At 42.4% G+C, this 18,800-nt stretch overlaps 1 protein-coding gene across 2 annotated transcripts in view; it reads left to right on the top strand.

Annotated features, from left to right (window-relative positions):
• Positions 1-2,228: 2,228 nt before the first annotated feature.
• Positions 2,229-18,800, top strand: part of LVRN (laeverin) — a 52,076-nt gene continuing 35,504 nt past the window's right edge. For both annotated transcript variants that reach the window (XM_070742881.1, XM_070742880.1), the window contains exons 1-4: positions 2,229-3,127; positions 7,242-7,384; positions 14,250-14,425; positions 17,714-17,840. In XM_070742881.1, coding sequence (XP_070598982.1) covers positions 2,496-3,127; positions 7,242-7,384; positions 14,250-14,425; positions 17,714-17,840 — 1,078 coding nt within the window. In that variant the 5' untranslated portion in view covers positions 2,229-2,495. The remainder of the gene's footprint in view (positions 3,128-7,241; positions 7,385-14,249; positions 14,426-17,713; positions 17,841-18,800) is intronic.

The raw sequence follows: 18,800 nt of genomic DNA, 5'->3' as shown, positions 1-18,800 counted from the left end.
CGATCTTCGGCTCCTCGCTAGCGCTGTGGGAGTAAAAACACCGTCTGCACATGTGCAGACGGTGTTTTTACTTCCGCATCGCTACTTCGCGAAAACCCGCTCGTTGCGGGGGCTCCTGGAACGGAACCCTCGCAACGAGCGGGGGATCACTGTAGTAGAGTTCTGAAGGTTTAAATTAAAAATATTTAACAAGTGGAATATATAAACAGTCCAATGTAGGTGGAGCATGCATGGGATAATGGAGTAAAACAAGGACACTGCTCTGGAAAAAGTTTTTTAAAAAAGAAGACCCAAGTAATGTTTGTTTGCTTTTCAGGAACATAATTCTCTCAGCAGTTCAGAAACCCCACATAATATACAAATAGTAACTCATCAGGCATTCAATTGGAGAAAGCTGTTATAGAGATCATTGTCCTCACGTTCTTTGTCATATCACATCCTAGCAGTTATGAAACATTTTTTGAAAATACTTCAACTCTGCTTGATAAACTTTATTCATCCAAAGTTCTTCAATTTTTTTTATTTTTTTTACTGCTGCTACCCTCATAAAGCAGAAGCTTCTCAAATGTTTGGGTTACAGTTTGGTAGAAGCTGTCTTATATAAATTGTTTCAACTCCTATGCTCAAAATGTCGCTATGGAGCACTGCACATCAAGACAACTGAACACAGGAACAGTTTTTGCCATCTCTCTGCAAAACAAATAATTCCTTCACCATTCTTAAACTATTCACTGAGGCTGCATTACTATTAGTTTTTCTCATTGTTCCTATCACCCATCTCCTCCCTCTTAAGACTGTATGACTTTAACTTGTTGCTTGTATCCTTATGATTTATATTAATATTGATTGTCTCATGATTGCTTATTTATACCCTATGACAGTGATTTTCAATCTTTTTTGAGCCGAGGCACATTTTTTACATTTACAAAATCCTGGGGCACACCACCAACCAAAATGACACCCTAAGACATTCTCCTCTCTTTTTCCATCCCTGTCTCCTCCCCACCCGTGTGTGTGTGTGTGTGTGTGTATACACACTCTTGAACCATTTCCAAAAACAGGTGAGGGCTGGGGGGTTTTCTCTCTTATTCTTTGGGTGCTTTTTATCATATGCTTTAAATCAAGTCACTTCTCTCTTTCTTTGTTTCTCTCTCTTTCCTCTCATTCTCTGACTCAATCATTTTCTCATTTCTCTTTTTTCCTCCCCTTTTTGCTCATTTCTCTCTCTCTCTCTCCCTTCCTCTCCTTTTTTCTCTCTCTCTCTTGCTTTCTTTCTCTCTCTTTCTCTCTCTCTTGCCTTCTTTCTCTCTCACTCTTGCTTTCTCTCTCTTTTCTTTCTCTCTCTTGTTTTCCCTCTCTCTCACTCACTCTTTCTCTCTCTCTTTCTCTCTCTCTTTCTTTCTTTCTCTCTCTTTCTCTCTTTCTCTCTCTCTTTCTCACTCTTACTCTCTCAACAAAAAGTTGCGAGACCGGAACCTGAGCTTCCTTCTTCGCGGCACACCTGACCATGTCTCGCGGTACACTAGTGTGCCACGGCACACTGGTTGAAAAACACTGCCCTATGACAATATTTATTTATTTATTTATTTATTTATTTATTTTTTAGATTTGTATGCCGCCCCTCTCCGCAGACTCGGGTTATACCTCATGATTCTTGAGAAATGTATCTTTTCTTTTGTGTACACTGAGAGCATATGCACCAAAGACAAGTCCTTTGTGTGTCCAATCACACTTTGCCAATAAAGAATTCTATTTTGTTCTGATTGTTCTGCTCTGCTCTGCTCTGCTCTGCTCCGCTCCGCTCCACTCCACTCTACTCCACTCTATATGCTGAAGAGCTAGTTTAGATCTTCATGGACCAAAACTTCTGCAACATCCCTTTCCGTGAAGGATCCCAGTTGACATGTTAAATACATTCTCTATTCACAACCTCCCACTTCATCCTTCAGTTTAGGGCGCCTGCCGCCTTTCTTCTAAAGGGAGGGGAGGTGAAGGAGAGGAAAGGATAGGGTAGGTTCGGATCGCGGATGAGAAGCCTCCCCCGCCACTGCTGGGTCACAGGCCGAGGAAAGCAACCCCAAGGCTTCCTCGGTCTTCCGGAGAAATAGTACACTACAGGCGGAGGTGGGGTATGTGTAGGGTGTGGATACTACAGAGAGGTTGGGATAGGACTCTGGGTGCGGCAGAACTTGCGCTTAACCGAGAGCGCTCTACTTGGTGAGGATCTCAGTCTTGAAGCGGGATGCTGGTCAGTTCGGGAGTCCAGTTTTTTCTTGAACTGCTCCGAACGGAATACTTTGTTGGGCAAGCGGGACTGCGGATGCCTTCGAGCCTGAGTTACTAAAGGGGCCCCGAGGTGGCCTCCGCCCCCTACTTGTCGTCTCTTTCGCGAACGAGGCGCCCCCCACCCTCCCCCTCCGCGTCTTCAGGCGCAGCTCTTCGCCCCCCCCTTTCCTCCCTTCCCTTCCCCAGCGGAGAGGCAGCCGGGCATCGCCATGAGCGCCAAAGCGCGCTCGGGCTTCTACCTGGGCAAGAAATCCGCGCTGCTGCTAGCGCTGTTCTCGGTCGCCTTGCTGCTGGCGCTCCTGGTGCTGGCGATCCTCTACGGGCGTTGCGCGCGGGGACCCCAAGAATCCGGCCAGCCGAGCCCAGGCGTGGCGACGACGCCCCCGGCCAACGCCAGCGCGGAGCCCCCGGCTCGGCCCCCGGGACCCTGGGACCGGCAGCGCTTGCCCCGGCACGTCGCGCCCACCCACTACTCGCTCCTGCTCTGGCCTCACCTGGCGCCCAGCCTCCCCGAGCCCCGCACGCACTCGGGACAAGTGAACATCACGGTGCGGTGTCGCGAATCCACCGCCGCGGTGCTCCTGCACAGCGCCGAGCTGACTTACCGGGGCGCTTCGGTGTGGGGCCCGCTGGAGGAAGCGCCCGGCAACTCCCCCCGGAGCGTCCCGCTGGCGGAGATGTGGACGGCCGCGGGGAACCAGTACCTGGTGCTCGAACTGCTGGAGAACCTGACAGCAGGCAGCCTCTACGAGCTGCGGTTCGCCTTTCAGGGGAAGATTCAGCCGGGGTCGGACTACTACGGGCTCTTCCTGAACCGGTACGAGGACGAAGGCGAGACCAGGTAAGAATTTAATTATTTTTATTCGCCAGATGTGATTGGACACACTAGGAATTTGTCTTGGCGTATATTCTGTCAGTGTACATAAAAGAAAAGATACATTAATCAAGAATAGAATAGAATTATTTATTGGCCAAGTGTGATTGGACAAACAAGGGATTTATCTTTGGTGCATATGCTCTCAGTGTACATAAAAGAAAAGATACATTTATCAAGAATCATGAGGTACAACACTGATTGTCATAGGGGTCAATAATAATAATAATTAATAATAATTTATTAGATTTGTATGCCACCCCTCTCTGAGGACTCGGAGCAATGAGGAAACAATCGATATTAATAAAAATCTTAAGGATACAAGCAACAAGTTACAGTCATACAGTCATAAGTGGGAGGAAATGGGTGATAGGAATTATGAGAAAAAACTAGTAGTAATAGTAATACAGACTTAGTAAATAGTTTGAAAGTGTTGAGGGAAATATTGGTTTAGCAGAGTGATGGCGTTCAGGGAAAAACTGTTCTTGTGTCTAGTCTTGGTGTGCAGTGCAAAATACAACACTTAATCAAAGTCTGGGTACCAATAAGCGATCAAATCATATTAGGAACCAGTCAATATTAATCGTAAGGATATAAGTAAGAAAGTTATAGTGATACAGTCATTAGTGGGAGGAGATGAGTGATGGAAACAATGAGAAGATTGATAGTCGTGCAGACTTAGTAAATAGTTTGACAGTGTTGAGGGAATTATTTCTTTAGCAGAGTGATGACGCTAGGGGAAAAATGTTATTGTATCTAGTTGTTCTGATGTGCAATGCTCTGTAGCTATAGTTTTGAGGGTATGAATTGAAACAGTTTATGTCCAGGATGTGAGAGGCCAGATGTTTTTAAATTATAAAGGGTATTAACCTTAAGTAACACTTCTGTGATCAGCTGATACTCCCTGGAGTTGCCCAAGAAGTTTTATAACTGCTGAACTGTTGGCTACTTCTTGTTCCTTCCTGGGAGAAAAAGAGACCAGATAGAACAATTGATCACACAGGTCTTGAATTTAATGTATACGTGATCCAGCCAACTGTATTGATTCTGCTGTGAAGACCCCCAATTTAGAACACAGAGAACACACAACTTCTGAAGGCAAGCTATTCCATTGGTTGATTGCTCTCTCACCATTAAGAAATTTCTCCTTAATCCTAGGTTGCTTCTCTCTTAGGTTAGTTTACATCCATTGTTTCTCGTTGTGTCTTTTGGTGCTTTGGAAAATAGGTTGACCCTCTCATTTTTGTAGGAGTCCCTCAAATATTTTATTGTGAGTTGGGGAGATTTTGACAAAATTGATTAAATGGAAAAATGGGCATGCTTGAATTTGCTTTTTAAATCTTGTCAGCACTTCTCTACGTAAAAAGTGAAAGATCATCCAAAAGGTCACCAGTATTGTAAAACTGGGGCAATTTTTGCATGGTCAGTTTGAAACAATCTCAAAATTTCCAATGGAAAGAGCACATCAAAGAGGCATGGATGACTTTCCTACCTTTCTGTGGTTGACTAGGTTGTGCCAGTAGGGTGAAAGGTGGATGATTTAGCTCTCTTCTCCCTAATACCGCCTGCTTTTTCTACCCCGCTGCCTCCATCTTTCTTTCCTAATGGAGCTGCTTAGTGGTTTCTGCTGCCATTGCCTGTCAGCAGTGAAGGGCTACCAAATTTTTTACTACCATAGAAACATAGAAGACTGATGGCAGAAAAAGACCTCATGGTCCATCTAGTCTGCCCTTATACTATTTCCTGTATTTTATCTTAGGATGGATATATGTTTATCCCAGGCATGTTTAAATTCAGTTACTGTGGATTTACCAACTACGTCTGCTGGAAGTTTGTTCCAAGGATCTACTACTCTTTCAGTGAAATAATATTTTCTCACGTTGCTTTTGATCTTTCCCCCAACTAACTTCAGATTGTGTCCCCTTGTTCTTGTGTTCACTTTCCTATTAAAAACACTTTCAATCATGTCCCCCCTTTTCCTTCTGTCCTCCAGACTATACAGATTGAATTCATTAAGTCTTTCCTGATACGTTTTATGCTTAAGACCTTCCACCATTCTTGTAGCCCGTCTTTGGACCCGTTCAATTTTGTCAATATCTTTTTGTAGGTGAGGTCTCCAGAACTGAATACAGTACTCCAAATGTGGTCTCACCAGCGCTCTATATAAGGGGATCACAATCTCCCTCTTCCTGCTTGTTATACCTCTAGCTATGCAGCCAACCACATTGTGGGCCTGGCTTATGCAGGATGCCTTGCATTTTCTTTCAACTTCTTTCAGTACAAATTGGGTGTTCTGGGGTGGAATTCCATTTTCGCTACCACCACCCCCATCTGGGCAGTAGCCCACCCCTGCCTGTCAGTCATATGGATGGATTTACCTGCTATTTTCCCACATGACCTTGGCATGTGAGACAGGTAAGAATTTCATAGGCTATGTCAGTGTTTCCCAACCTGGCAACTTGAAGATATCTTGACTTCAACTCCCAGAATTCCCCAGCCAGCATTTGCTGGCTGGGGAATTCTGGGAGTTGAAGTCCAAATATCTTCAAGTTGCCAAGGTTGGGAAACACTGGGCTATGTCATTGTTGAAGAATAAACCAGAAAGTAGAGAAAAATAAATTGGTCAAAAAATGAAATAACTTCAATAGTGTAAGGCATGTGATAAGGCAGTTGGCAGTTGTTCTTCTCCTTTAGAAGGGCATCATTCTCACAAATGATTTATGTACTTGTTAGATGTTCATTCCATCTTCATTACTTTTTAAGGAACTTAAAAACTTAGAAGTGGTTTGGACTGAGAGAGAGTGATTGGTCACTCTGCCACTTTTTCAAGCGTGAAATGGGACTAGAACTCAGAGTTTCTTGGTTTCTAGGCCTGGACCTTAGCCATTACTTTGTTGAAAAAGGAGGAAGGAATGTCAAAATCCCTGGTAAGAATTCCATGCATAAACAGGGCTGAAGGATACAAACTTGTAAATCTGCAAACATCGCAGATAGCATTTCAGAATAATCTCTCATAGAATGTTACAAAAGAAAAGTGAGATTGTAGTAAACTACAATCTGAAATGGACCTGTTAGTAGGAAAAGAGGCCAGATGGTACGCAATGACACATTGCAAGATACACCACACCCGAGGTCAAGAGGTTTGTTACTTATTTGCACAAGGCGAGCATTCTTTTTATTTGAAAACTTAATGGAAACAAGTTGCCTTTCTTTTTCTGTAATACCCTTGACAATCCATGTTGTTTAATCTTCTGAACAAGTGAGACATAAGGTCAACTCCTCTTCTCATATGGCAGTGTGTTTGCTGTCCAAATAGCAGCATGTGTTGAAGCATGCTAATAACTAATCCACTCTGTCCTATCCTGGCACTCTCTGCCTTGTGTGATTGTTCTTTCCTGGAATTGTCATCTGGCACATCTGGAAAACACTAAGTTGGACCAGATTCATCCTTTACTTCCTTGAGCCCCAGCGACCAGTCAGGTCCCACAGAATCGGCCTTTTCCAGGTCCCGTCAACTAGACAATGTCGTCTGGTGGGGCCTAGGAGAAGATCCTCCTCTGTGGGGGCTCTGACTCTCTGGAATGAGCTCCCCCCAGAGATTCACACTGCCCCCACCCTATTGACCTTCTGCAAGAGTTTGAAGACTTATTTGTGCAGTCAGGCTTGGGGCCATTAGATTCTACCCCCTGGCCAATAAATGAAATGCATGTATGGTTGTTTGAATGAGAATGGTTGATTTTTTTAGGGAACCTGGGTTTTAGATTAGCTAGTTTTAAATTTAATTGGATTTAGGATATTTAGTATTGTTTTTATATGTCGTAAGCCACCCCGAGTCCTCGGAGAGAGGTGACATATGAATCCAATTAATAAAATAAAATAAATAAATAAATATTGTGATGTTAATGCCCCATGTATCATTTTATGATGACATTAAGGATGTAAGGCTATGTGTGCATAACTTCCTTGGCTATTGGGTTGGATTAGAGGAGCACCACCTTGAAGGTATCTATACAAATATCTGGTTTTTCTTGCATGACAGTTTTAATATGATTCAATTAATTTCTATTTATATTCTAATTAGGTGGTTGATTGCTTCACAGCTACAACCAACAACTGCAAGAAATGTTTACCCGTGTTTTGATGAACCGGCAATGAAAGCTACCTTTAATATCAGCATTGTTCACCATCCCAGCTATGTTGCACTTTCCAATATGCCAGCTATAGGTAAGAAAATATTTAATATAAATACAGTCTTATTTGAAACTGAGCACAACGCCTGCTGGTTTCATGAACATTTTGTAGCTTTCTTAGTAGCAATAGGGAAGCGTTAATATTGTACAGTAATTCTTCTCTAATATTTTTCCACTTCCAAGTTTGGACTATAGTTATGGAAAATCCCAATCATCTCTCATCCAAGTACTAATTAAGCCCATCCCTGTCCAGCTTCTGAAGCCGATCTAAATGGCAATATTATGTTACCCAAATTGTAGCAATAATAGTACCATAGCTAAACAGTAAGGTGCTCCGGATATTTATTTATTATTTATTTACTAGTGGTGGAAGGGACCTTGTAGGTCATCTAGTCCAACCCCCTATTCAAGCAGGAACCCTACATCACCCCAGACAAATGGCAGTCCAATCTCTTTTTGAAAATCTTAAATGTTGAAGTGTTCATAATCTCTGCAGGCAAGCAGTTCCACTGGTTGATCGCTCTCACCATTAGAAAATTCCTCGTTATTTCCAGGTTAAATCTCTTTTGGTCAGTTTCTACTATTGTTCTTTGTCTGGCCCTCTGGTGCTTTGGTAAACAGCCTGCCCCCTCTTCTCTGTGGCACCCCCTCAAGTATAGGAAGACTGCGATCATGTTTCCCCTGGTTCTTCTCTTTGCTAGACTATCCATGCCGAGTTCCTGCAAGCTCTTGTCATATGTTTTAATTTACAGTCCCCTTATCATCCTGATTGCTCTCTTTCACACCTTCTCTAGTGTTTCAATGTCTTTTTTGTAGTGTGGTGATCAAAACTGAATGTGGTACTCTAGGTATGGTCTAACTAGGGCCTTATAGAGTAGCATTAGTACCTCCCTAGCCTTAGAGTGTATACCTCTGTTGATGCAATTTAGGATTGTATTGGCTTTCTTGGCTGCCTCTGCACATTGCTGGTTCATATTTAGTTGGTTGTCCACCAAGACTCCAAGATCTCTCTTGCAGTCACTGCTGTTTAGTGTGGTTTTACCCAGTTTGTATGTGTGCCTTGGGTTTTTCTTATCTAGGTGTAGGATTTTACTCTTCTCTGTATTGAACTTCATTTTATTTGTTTGAGCCCACTATGTCACGGTCCATCTATATCTTGAGCCTGTCCTCTGGAGTATTGGCTACTCTTGCCAGCTTGGTGTCATCTGCAAATTTAATTATTTCCCCTCTATTCCCTCATCTAGGTTGTTAATGAATATATTGAAGAGTGCCGGGCCTAGGACTGAACCTTGTGATACCTCGCTGCTTACTCTTTCATGTGGACCTGGACCCATTAAGGATTACTCATGGAGTACGGTTGGTCAGTCAGCTGCCAATCCACCTGGTTGCATTGCTGTCTATCCCACTTTTTTTTTAATTTGCAGAGTAGTAGATTGTGGTCCACTTTGTTGAATGCTTTACTGATGTCCAGGTATATTATGTCCACTGCATTTCGCTGGTCTATTCATTTAGTCACAGTGTTGAATAATGAAATGAGGTTGGTTTGGCATGATTTGTTCCTGAAAAACCCATGTTGGATGTTGGTTATTATCTTGTTTGTTTCTAAGTGGTGGCAGATATGTTTATTGATTATTTTTTCTAGTATTTTCCCAGGTATCGATGTCAGGCTGATTGGTCTGTAGTTCCCTGGCTGTGTTTTTTTGCCTTTTTGTAGATGGAGACTACGTTGGCTCATTTCCAATCTTCTGGTAGTTCTCCTGTGATCCAGAATTTTTGGAAGATGAGGTACAGTGGTTCTGTGATGGCATCAGCTAGTTCCTTTAGGACTCTGGGGTGTAGTCCATCTGGTCATGGTGATTTGTACACGTTCAGTTCTCTTACTGTGTTTTTGTTTATGTTGAGTTTTGTTTCAGTTCTGATTTTTGCAGCTGTGTTACAGGTTTGTTGATTTGCAATTTCTTTTGATGTAAAATCAGAATGTCAGCACATTAAAACTTAACTACTTGCTCAGCTCAGATAGTTTTTCTTTATTTTCATTTGTTTTACTTGCCCAGTGTTTAATAGTGATCACATCTAGAACAAATTATATCTCAATGAGTTAAGCTACAAATACTAAAATACTAGAAAAAATAATTAAAAAGCAGTTCTGTCACTACCTACAAGCAAACAAGATAATAACTAATAACCAACATAGGTTTGTCAGAAATAAATCATGCCAAACCAATCTCATATAATTTCTCAACACCATAACCAAATCAGTAGACCTGCGTAATGCAATAGACTTAATATACTTTGACGAAAGTGAAGCTTTTGATAAAGTAGACCACAACCTACTACTCTTCAAATTGGAAAAAAGTGGGATAGACTACAACACATGTAATCCTGAATGGATCCAAATTCACATGGAAGGAGGTAGGCAGCGGGATACCTCAGGGTTCAGTGCTGGGCCCTGTGCTCTTCAACATATTCATCGGCCTAGATGAGGGAATACAGGGGGAACTAATAAAATTTGCAGATGACATCAAGCAGGCTGGAGTAGCCAATACTCTAGAGCTGTGGCTCTCAACCTGAGGGTCGGGACCCCCTTTGGGGGTCAAATGACCATTTCACAGGGGTCACCTAAGTTCATGGGGAAAGAAATTTTTTTGATGGTGTTAGGAACTAAAACTTCTATTCTGGCATCTTGAAACATATTTTTACAATCTGACCAATCAGGAATTTACAGTGGGGGTGTCCCTCTGACCTTCCTGCCAATCAGCTTCAAGATCTATTGGGAGAATTGGCACTAGACTTATGGTTGGGGGTCACCACAACATGAGGAACTGTATTAAGCAGTCGCAGCATTAGAAAGATTGAGAACCACTGCTCTAGAGCAGTGTTTCCCAACCTTGGCAACTTGAAGATATTTGGACTTCACCTCCCAGAATTCCCCAGCCAACAAATGCTGGCTGGGGAATTCTGGGAATTGAAGTCCAGATATCTTCAAGTTGCCAAGGTTGGGAAACACTGCTCTAGAGGATAGGCTCAAAATGCAGAAAGATGTAGATAGATTAGTACTGTGAGCTCAAACTTACAAAATGAAATTTAATGTTGAAAAAAGCAAAATCTTACACATAGGTAAGAAAAACCCAAGGCACACATACAAACTGGGTGAAACTATACTTAACAGCAGTGACTGTGAGAGAGATCTCAGAGTCTTGGTGGATAACCAACTAAATATAAGCCAGCAATATGCAGCGGTGGCTAAAAAAGCCAATACAGTACAATGTTAAGCTGCATCAACAGGGGAATACACTCCAAGGCTAAGGAGGTACTAATACCACTCTATAATGTCCTAGTCAGACCACACCTAGAGTACTGCATTCAATTTTGGTCACCCCACTACAAAAAGGACATTGAAACTCTAGAGAAAGTACAGAAAAGATCAACCAGAATGATAAGGGGACTGGAAACCAAGATATATGAAGAGAGGTTGGTGGAACTGGGCATGGATAGGATGGAGGAGGGGATCTCACTATTTTCCAGGACACCAGAGGGCTAGACGAGGAGCAACGGATGGAAAATGACCAGGGAGAGGTTCAGCCTGGAAATAAGGAAGAATTTTCTGATGGTGAGAATGATCAACCAGTGGAATGGCCTGTCAGCAGTGGTTGTGAATGCCCCATCACTTGACACATGCAAAAGAAAATTGGACTGCCATCTGGCTGGGATGGTGTAGGGTTTCCTGCTTGAGCAGGGGATTGGGCTTGATGACCTGTAAGGTCCCTTTCAACTCAAACAAACAAGCATAATCAAGTAGCACAAGATTGGAAAATTAAATACCCTTCTAACTTGATAACAAGTGTTTCCTGCTGCTGTGGTGGGAATATTAAATGTACAAATGTAATAATATTTATTTTCTTTTGGTGGAAAATGTTGTGAGTGGTCCACATCCGGCTTAGCTGGTCACCGATTTTGAGGACCAGGAGACAGAGGAGTCCTGGCATTGCAGGCCAATGTTCTTGCCATCTGAGTCTGAGAGTGAGAGTGACATAGAGTTGGTGACTGAGGAACCACCAGAGACTATAGAACCCCCAGTTAGGGTATTGTCTGAGTCAGAGGATGATGGGGACTTTGATTATCAGGACCCTATCATAGATGCAAGAATAAGGAGGATGAGATCCAGGCATGAATATCTCTCCAGAAGGGGTTCTTGGTGTTGATTAGATTTATGGGACATTTGGCCACTCCTTGGCAGTATATAAAGACAGGCTGATGGGAAAGGGGGATATAGGAAAACAGCATAAAGCAATGGGGAACAGAGCCTGGAAGCTGCAAGCTTTTCCTATTTCCCTGGATTTCAAGGCCTGATTTTGGCTTGAGCTGTAAAATAGCCCTGGACTGTGTGAGCAATTAGTCAAAGCAGAGAATTAGTATCAGAGATTTATGACTCTATTCTGGCTGGCATCCCAGACTTTAAAGCTAATGAGCAAAATGCGGCCAACATCACATTCCTTTGCTTTAATCTTTGTATTTCAGAATTTTGCTTGATAAATGGACTCTGCCTCTAATTGCTTTTGAATTGAAGTGTTAATGGGTCTTTATTGTTGATAATTGATCCAACCAGACAGAACAGAAAATAGAAGCTAGATTTACCCACTATCTACAAGCACTTTCATATATGATTTTGAATTGACCTGTACCTTTTGCAGATACTTCAAGTTGGTTGTATATTCCAAAAACTTTGTTTCTCCCCACTAAGAAGATGAAGGTTGTTTTCATGAGAGATGGAGATAGGGGAATCTACTTTCATATTCTCACTGCATCAATCATGAGGTTAGGCATAGTGAGAAGAATTATTGATCCTGAATCATCTAGTGAGGTTCCATGGTTGATGGCGGATTGGAATGTTACTACCTATGTAACCTTTATATCACAGTGGCTATCTTGGAGAAAGGTGTTTATGAAGGAAGTTACAAATTTCATTGCAGAGTTTTAGAATACTATATATGTATCCTCAAACTCTATACAGTGTTCCCTCGATTTTCCCGGGGGTTGTGTTCCGAGACCACCCGCGAAAGTCGAATTTCCGCGAAGTAGAGATGCTTCCTTTCTTCCCCCCTCCCTCCTCCATTTCTGGTTTTACTTAACCCCAGAACCCGCAGGGGCAATGGGGTGGCAATCTGGGGGTGCAGGTGGTGGTGGCAGAGGCTGGAGTGGAGGCTGTGCATCTCAGCTGCTCTGCAGCCCACACATACCTGCTACTGCTGCCGCTGCCGATTTTGCTGCTGCCAGGCCCCTCAGCTGTTTGGCGGCTCGCAGGACTTCTGCCTTCGCTGCTGCTGCAGATCTTACCACCGCTGGGCCTCTCAGCTGTCTGGTGGCCCACGTGTCTTCTGTTGGTCACAGCAGCGGCAGGAGGGGCAATCTGGGCAGCAGCGGCCAAGACGTGGGCCACCAAACAGCTGAGAGGCCCGCCGGCAGCAAAATCGGTGGCAGAAAAATTGGTGGTGGTGGCAGCGGGCGGCAGTAAGGCTTGGCTTTAAGCCTTATGGGAGGGGTTGGCGGGGAATCCCACCGGTCACTTTGGAAGATGCGAGCCGGAAAATCCCTAAATTTAAAGTGCATCAATCCCACCCATTCACGCCAGGCTGACGTTTCTCGCAGCTGCCTTCTCAAGACCCTAACCAGCCCAAACAGTCGGCCCCCTTTGCTGCTGCAGGCAAGTACCCACCCATCCATCGGGCTGCCTTGTGCCTCTGGATGTGGATGCTTGCCCATGGCCACCAAGGGCTCCATCCCGAGTGGGTCCGGCGCCGAAAGAAGACAGGTCTGGCGAGGGGGCTGAGCCTTGGTCACTGCTGCCCAGATTGCATCTCCTGCCACCACCGCAGCCAACAGAAGACACGCAGGCCACCAAACAACTGAGGGCCCTGCAGTGGCAAAATCGGTGGCAGCAAAATTGACAGGAGCGGGTGGCAAGTAAGGCTCTTCAAGTGGAGCATACCAATACTCCGAGAATTAAAGGGAAAGAATCGGGAGGCTGGGGCGGAAGCAGAGCTTTTATTTAAAGACGGCTTCTTTAAATACATTTTAAAAATTAAAAAAATACCACGGGTTTTCACATTTATTTATTTATTTATTTATTTTTTCAAAACCTGTGGTATAGGCTTTCCACAAAAGTCAAACCCGCGAAAGTCAAGGGACCAGTGTATACTATATATAAAGGAGTGGATTTCAATTTTAAACCTCTTCTCTAAAAAAAGAGTGTTGGTGTATTATTAGTAGAAGCACAATACTGTATATTGTGCCTATCTTTTCCATCAGTATGCAGTATGATAGGAAACTGGCCACTTTTTTTGTAGTAGCTTTACTGGACTTTTGAAATTTTAAGGTATTTCAGAATTAAGGTATTTCAGGATTAGCCCATTATTTTTGACTGACTTTATTTTAAAAAGATGATGTTTCAACTCCCCCCCCCCCTGCCCATAACTGCTGCAAATCTCTTACTGAACTTGATAACTATAATTTTGGGATTGTTGGAAGACATATCTATACCCTGACATGAGCTATAGGTTTTTCAATTCTGCCATCCATATGAAGTATGTGGAAAGTAATGAACTACACCATTTATTTATGAAGCATGGTATTTTATGTATGTAGCTAACATAAGAACCACTTTGACATAGAGATTAAGGCATCAGGTTAGAAACTAAAAGGCAAATTCTAGATGTACAACCAGCTTTGGGTGAGTTACTTTTTCTCAGCCTGAGAAGAAGGCAATGGTAAACCACTTTTGAAAAACCTTGCAAAGTAGTTGGGGACTTATGCAGGCAGTCATCAGAAGCAAAAAGTGACTGGTGGAAGGTACAAAAGAAAAAGCTAACATATATCTGGTTTGCTTCTTTAAATTTAAATAGGTGTATCTGAGTATAAAGATGTGAATGACAGTGCACTGAGTGCTTTGAGGAATAAAACTACGCCAGTTAACTGGACTATCACAACATTTGAAACAACTCTGAAAATGTCTACATATATCACTGCTTTTGTGGTCTGTAATTTTGATTATGTAACCACAACTGAGAGAGGCAATCAGGTAAATAAAGTTCTCGATATTACATTATACTATAAGTATGTATTTGCATTTGTGATTAAGTTTTCTGGTATAGCAGACATAATTGTTGTGGTTAGCTCTGGCCCAGCTCCTGCCCCAAGGAATGTGGATGTGGATGTGGGGGAGACATCCACATGCCGCAGGCCTGTTTTGCTCCCGATGGAATTTGCCGATGAAGCCTCCTCTGACCAAGGAAGCATGAGTGACAAGGAAGAGGGGAGTTTGGCAGACAGCCCAGGAGGAGGTCAATCATTTGTATCATCCTTGGATTCTGAACAAGAATTAATGACACAGCTACGCATGCGTAGAGTGATGCATAGGAGACAACAACTGAAGGATTATTACAACAGAAAATGAGGCCCCCTTTGGTTGGGTGGAGCTCCAGTAATTAGGGCTGCTGCTATAAATAGCAGCATGTGGGTTTGGCCGTTGTGAAAGAGTATCTGATCGCAGTTCTTCAGGAATCGTGTGTTGCTGTTTTCTGGACTTTGTTGATTTTTCATGCCTTTGAAACCAAAGCAGAGCAATGTGTGTGTGTGTGTCTCACTTCATTGGAAGAAGAAGGGGGTGTGAAGTTTCTTCACAGCTGCTAGCTAAGTACTTAATGACTGCTTAAGGGAAATTTGGGACTAGTGCTCTTTGCAATACAAAAAGAGTGCTTAGTTTATTTTGAATTTTGTGATAAAGAACATTGTTTTGCATTTTCAAACGTGTGTGTGTCTGCAATTTGTACCCTTGAATTTTCAGGAGGCTCCTACCAGAGAGCCCGGCAGAACACATAATAATAATAATAACAACAGAGTTGGTAGGGACCTTGAAGGTCTTCTAGTCCAACCTCCTGCTTAGGCAGGAAACCCTACACTACTTCAGACAAATGGTTATCCAACATCTTAAAAATTTCCAGTGTTGGACCATTCACAACTTCCGGAGGAAAGCTGTTCCACTGATTAATTGTTCTAACCGTCAGGAAATTTCTCTTTAGTTCTAAGTTGCTTCGCTCCTAGATTAGTTTCCAGCCATTGCTTCTTGTTCTACTTTCAGGTGCTTTGGAGAATATTTTGACTCCCTCTTGTAGAGGGAGCTCCTGAGATATTGGAACACTGCTATCATGTCTTCATAAGTCCTTCTTTTTATTAAACTAGACATACCCACTTCCTGCAACAGTTTTTCATATGTTTTAGCCTCCAGTTCCCTAATCATCTTGGTTGCTCTTCTCTGCACTGTTTCAAGAGTCTCAACATCCCTTTTACATTATGGCAACCAAAACTGAATGCAAAATTTCAAGTGTGGTCTTACCAGGGCATACATTCCTTAATTTAATTGATTCAGTAACATATATATATATATATATAGATCACAATGAAACATTGTGTACGAAAGTATTATTCAGATTTCCCCTTTATAGAAAACATTATAATAAATGGATAAGCAAACATGTTGTAAAGCAAAGCTCCAGCCTCTAAAACAGGGTTGGCAACTATGTACAGGTCAGACTTTCCTTGGTCCTGGTATCTTTTGAGCTCCGAGCAGAGTTCATGGGCATGGGCATGTTGTAGTATGGATAAGTCAGGTCACGAATGAAATTTCTTATGGTCTGGGCAGCTTTTGGTGAGTGTGTTTTTTGTGGAGATGAATTTGTGTTCAATTCACTCTTGCAAATGACTCTGTAGAAGCGTGGGGCCATTGATCCATTGCTGTTCTTGATTTCGGGGCCATGGCCTGGGTGGCGCAGCAGGTAGATTGCTGTACTGCAGGCCACTGAAGTTGACTGTAGATCTGTAGGTCAGTGCTTCAAATCTCATCACCGGCTCAGGATTGACCCAGCCTTCCATCCTTCCGAGATGGGTAAAATGAGGACCTGGATTGTGGGGGCAATATGCTGGCTCTGTTAAAAAGTACTATTGCCAGGAGTCTAAGGAGAAGGGTGACATAAAAATCGAATGAATGAATGAATGAATGAATGAATGAATGAATGAATGTATGAATGAATGAATGAATGAATGAATGAATGAATGAATGAATGAATGAATGAATGAATGAATGAACATTGATGATTTCATTGGGAGAGATGGTTGATGCTGGAATTTATTGATGATATTGTGAACCTTCATGATGCCATCAGATTTGTTGGTATCCTCTAGTCCAAATAAAATAGTGTTTGGTCACTTCTGTTCATAAGGAAACTTCATGACCTGTGGACTTCAGCTCCCAGAATTCTTGAGCCAACCAGAAGTCCACAGATCATAAAATTGACATATTTCGGAGCAAATAAAGCAATGAAAAAAATCCCACAAAGACTTAGGGCTGGAAAAACGTTCTTTGGAGAGAGTAACAATGAAAGATCTTGCAAGCTGCTAAGATCTGGGAACATCGTGAGCACCTTATTAGGAATGGGAAAAAATGCTACATTCAGAATATAAGACGCACCCAAATTTTCAGCATCTTATACTCAGAAAATTACGGTGTATATACTTGCAAGACTGTTGTCTCCTAGGGGTTTCTTTCTATGCAATAAAGTCTAGTGGAAAGAGGACTTTTTGAACCCCATCCATTTTTGAACTCCATCACCGAGATCCAAAGATCATACCTTTTCTCTTGTTGTCGTCTTCTTTGGAGCAGTGAAGGTATTCTCCAACCTAATTGCCATTCAGGAAAACCACTAAGGCCTGATTGTTCCAGAAAGCTTTGGGGTTTCATAGTGTAGTAAATCTTCTGTCTATAGAAGGCAGTAATAGTTGTTACTGATTTGGGGATATTAAAAAAAAAACCTTGTTATTCTTTTTGTATTTTTTGTGAACCACTCAGAACTTTTTTTGCAATTGAGCAACATAAAATCACAGTAGACATAATCAGTCATGTGTTGTTCTAAGTTTAAATGTGAGTCTCCTAATTTTAAATTAAATACTGCATGGTGTCAGCCATTGTGGTTTCCAAATCATTATGTAACTTACTATGTTATGTGAAATCAATCAATGGTTGTCTTTACTCATTTACATTGATATATTTATCGAATTTACATGTTTTCTGACTCCCAGCAGTTCTGTGTACCTCACAATAATTAAAGAAACGGCAATGCTAATCAAATAATAATAATAGGTGGATAAAAATGCCAAACCCAGTCTAAACATATGGCTGCCTGTATGACAAAACTAAAAGGTATTAGAAGATATGTGTACACTATAAAACAGACAGATACCTTAAAGGAAAAGATGAACTAATTATGAGCTTGATTTTCACTATCTGAAATAAAACTTCTGTTCTTTCAAATAGATACGTATTTGGGCTCGGAAGGATGCAGTTCAAAAAGGATTTGCTAATTATGCTTTAAATATCACAGGGCCAATATTTTCATACATGGAAGACTTACTAAATATCAGTTATCCTCTTTCAAAAACAGGTATGCTAGCTTGTTAACTTCTAAAAATGTTTAAAGGACTATTGTGACTTGCAAACATTTTGATGCATACAGAGAAAAACAGAGAAGCAGGGTAATAAATATTCCAAATACAATATAATAAAACCATGGCCAGCTGATTTTTGGCTAGCATGGAGGCTCTGGGAAGGTGGTTTTGGCTTCTGGAGGGCTTTGGGGGGGGCAGTGGAGGGGTAGAAAGAAAGCCTCTGGAGCCTGGGGAGGGCACAAAATGGGCCCACCAGAAGTCGGGAAATGGGAGAGCAGGTGGATCATGCACATATGTGTGGGGGCATGGCAGCGCAGTGGGTCATGTACACATGGGAAGGGGGCTGGGATGCATGGGGGACATTGAATTATGGGTGTAAGCACGCAGGGCACCCAAGGAAAACAAGGTTTGTCATCACTGGTATAGAAACAGAAAGAGAGAAACATAGAAGACTGATGGCAGAAAAAGACCTCATGGTCCTTCTAGTCTGCCCTTATACTATTTCCTGCATTTTATCTTAGGATGGATATATGTTTATCCCAGGCATGTTTAAATTCAGTTACTGTGGATTTACCAACCATGTCTGCTGGAAGTTTGTTGCAAGGATCTACTACTCTTTCAGTAAAATAATATTTTCTCACATTGCTTTTGATCTTTCCCCCAACTAAGTTCAGATTGTGTCCCCTTGTTCTTGTGTTCACTTTCCTATTAAATATCAGCCCTTTGAGATAGGCTAAGGCAATGATGGCAAACCTTTTTTTGCTTGGGCGCCAAAAGGGTGTGCGTGCCCACGATTACATGCATGCATGTGCCCCACACCCATAATGCAATTCTCTCCCCCCATGCATGCATGCACAACTCCCCGGCGCTCCTCCCCCTGTGCATGCACGCAGACCTCACTGAAGCCTTTATAGCCTATGGATGGAGAAAAACAGGGCCAATGGGCCCAACAGAAG

This window comes from Erythrolamprus reginae, chromosome 2 (assembly GCF_031021105.1).
Source record: "Erythrolamprus reginae isolate rEryReg1 chromosome 2, rEryReg1.hap1, whole genome shotgun sequence".
Classification (NCBI taxonomy): domain Eukaryota; kingdom Metazoa; phylum Chordata; class Lepidosauria; order Squamata; family Dipsadidae; genus Erythrolamprus; species Erythrolamprus reginae.
Note: the sequence above shows the minus strand (reverse complement) of the source record. Positions and strands in the feature narration are given on the sequence as shown.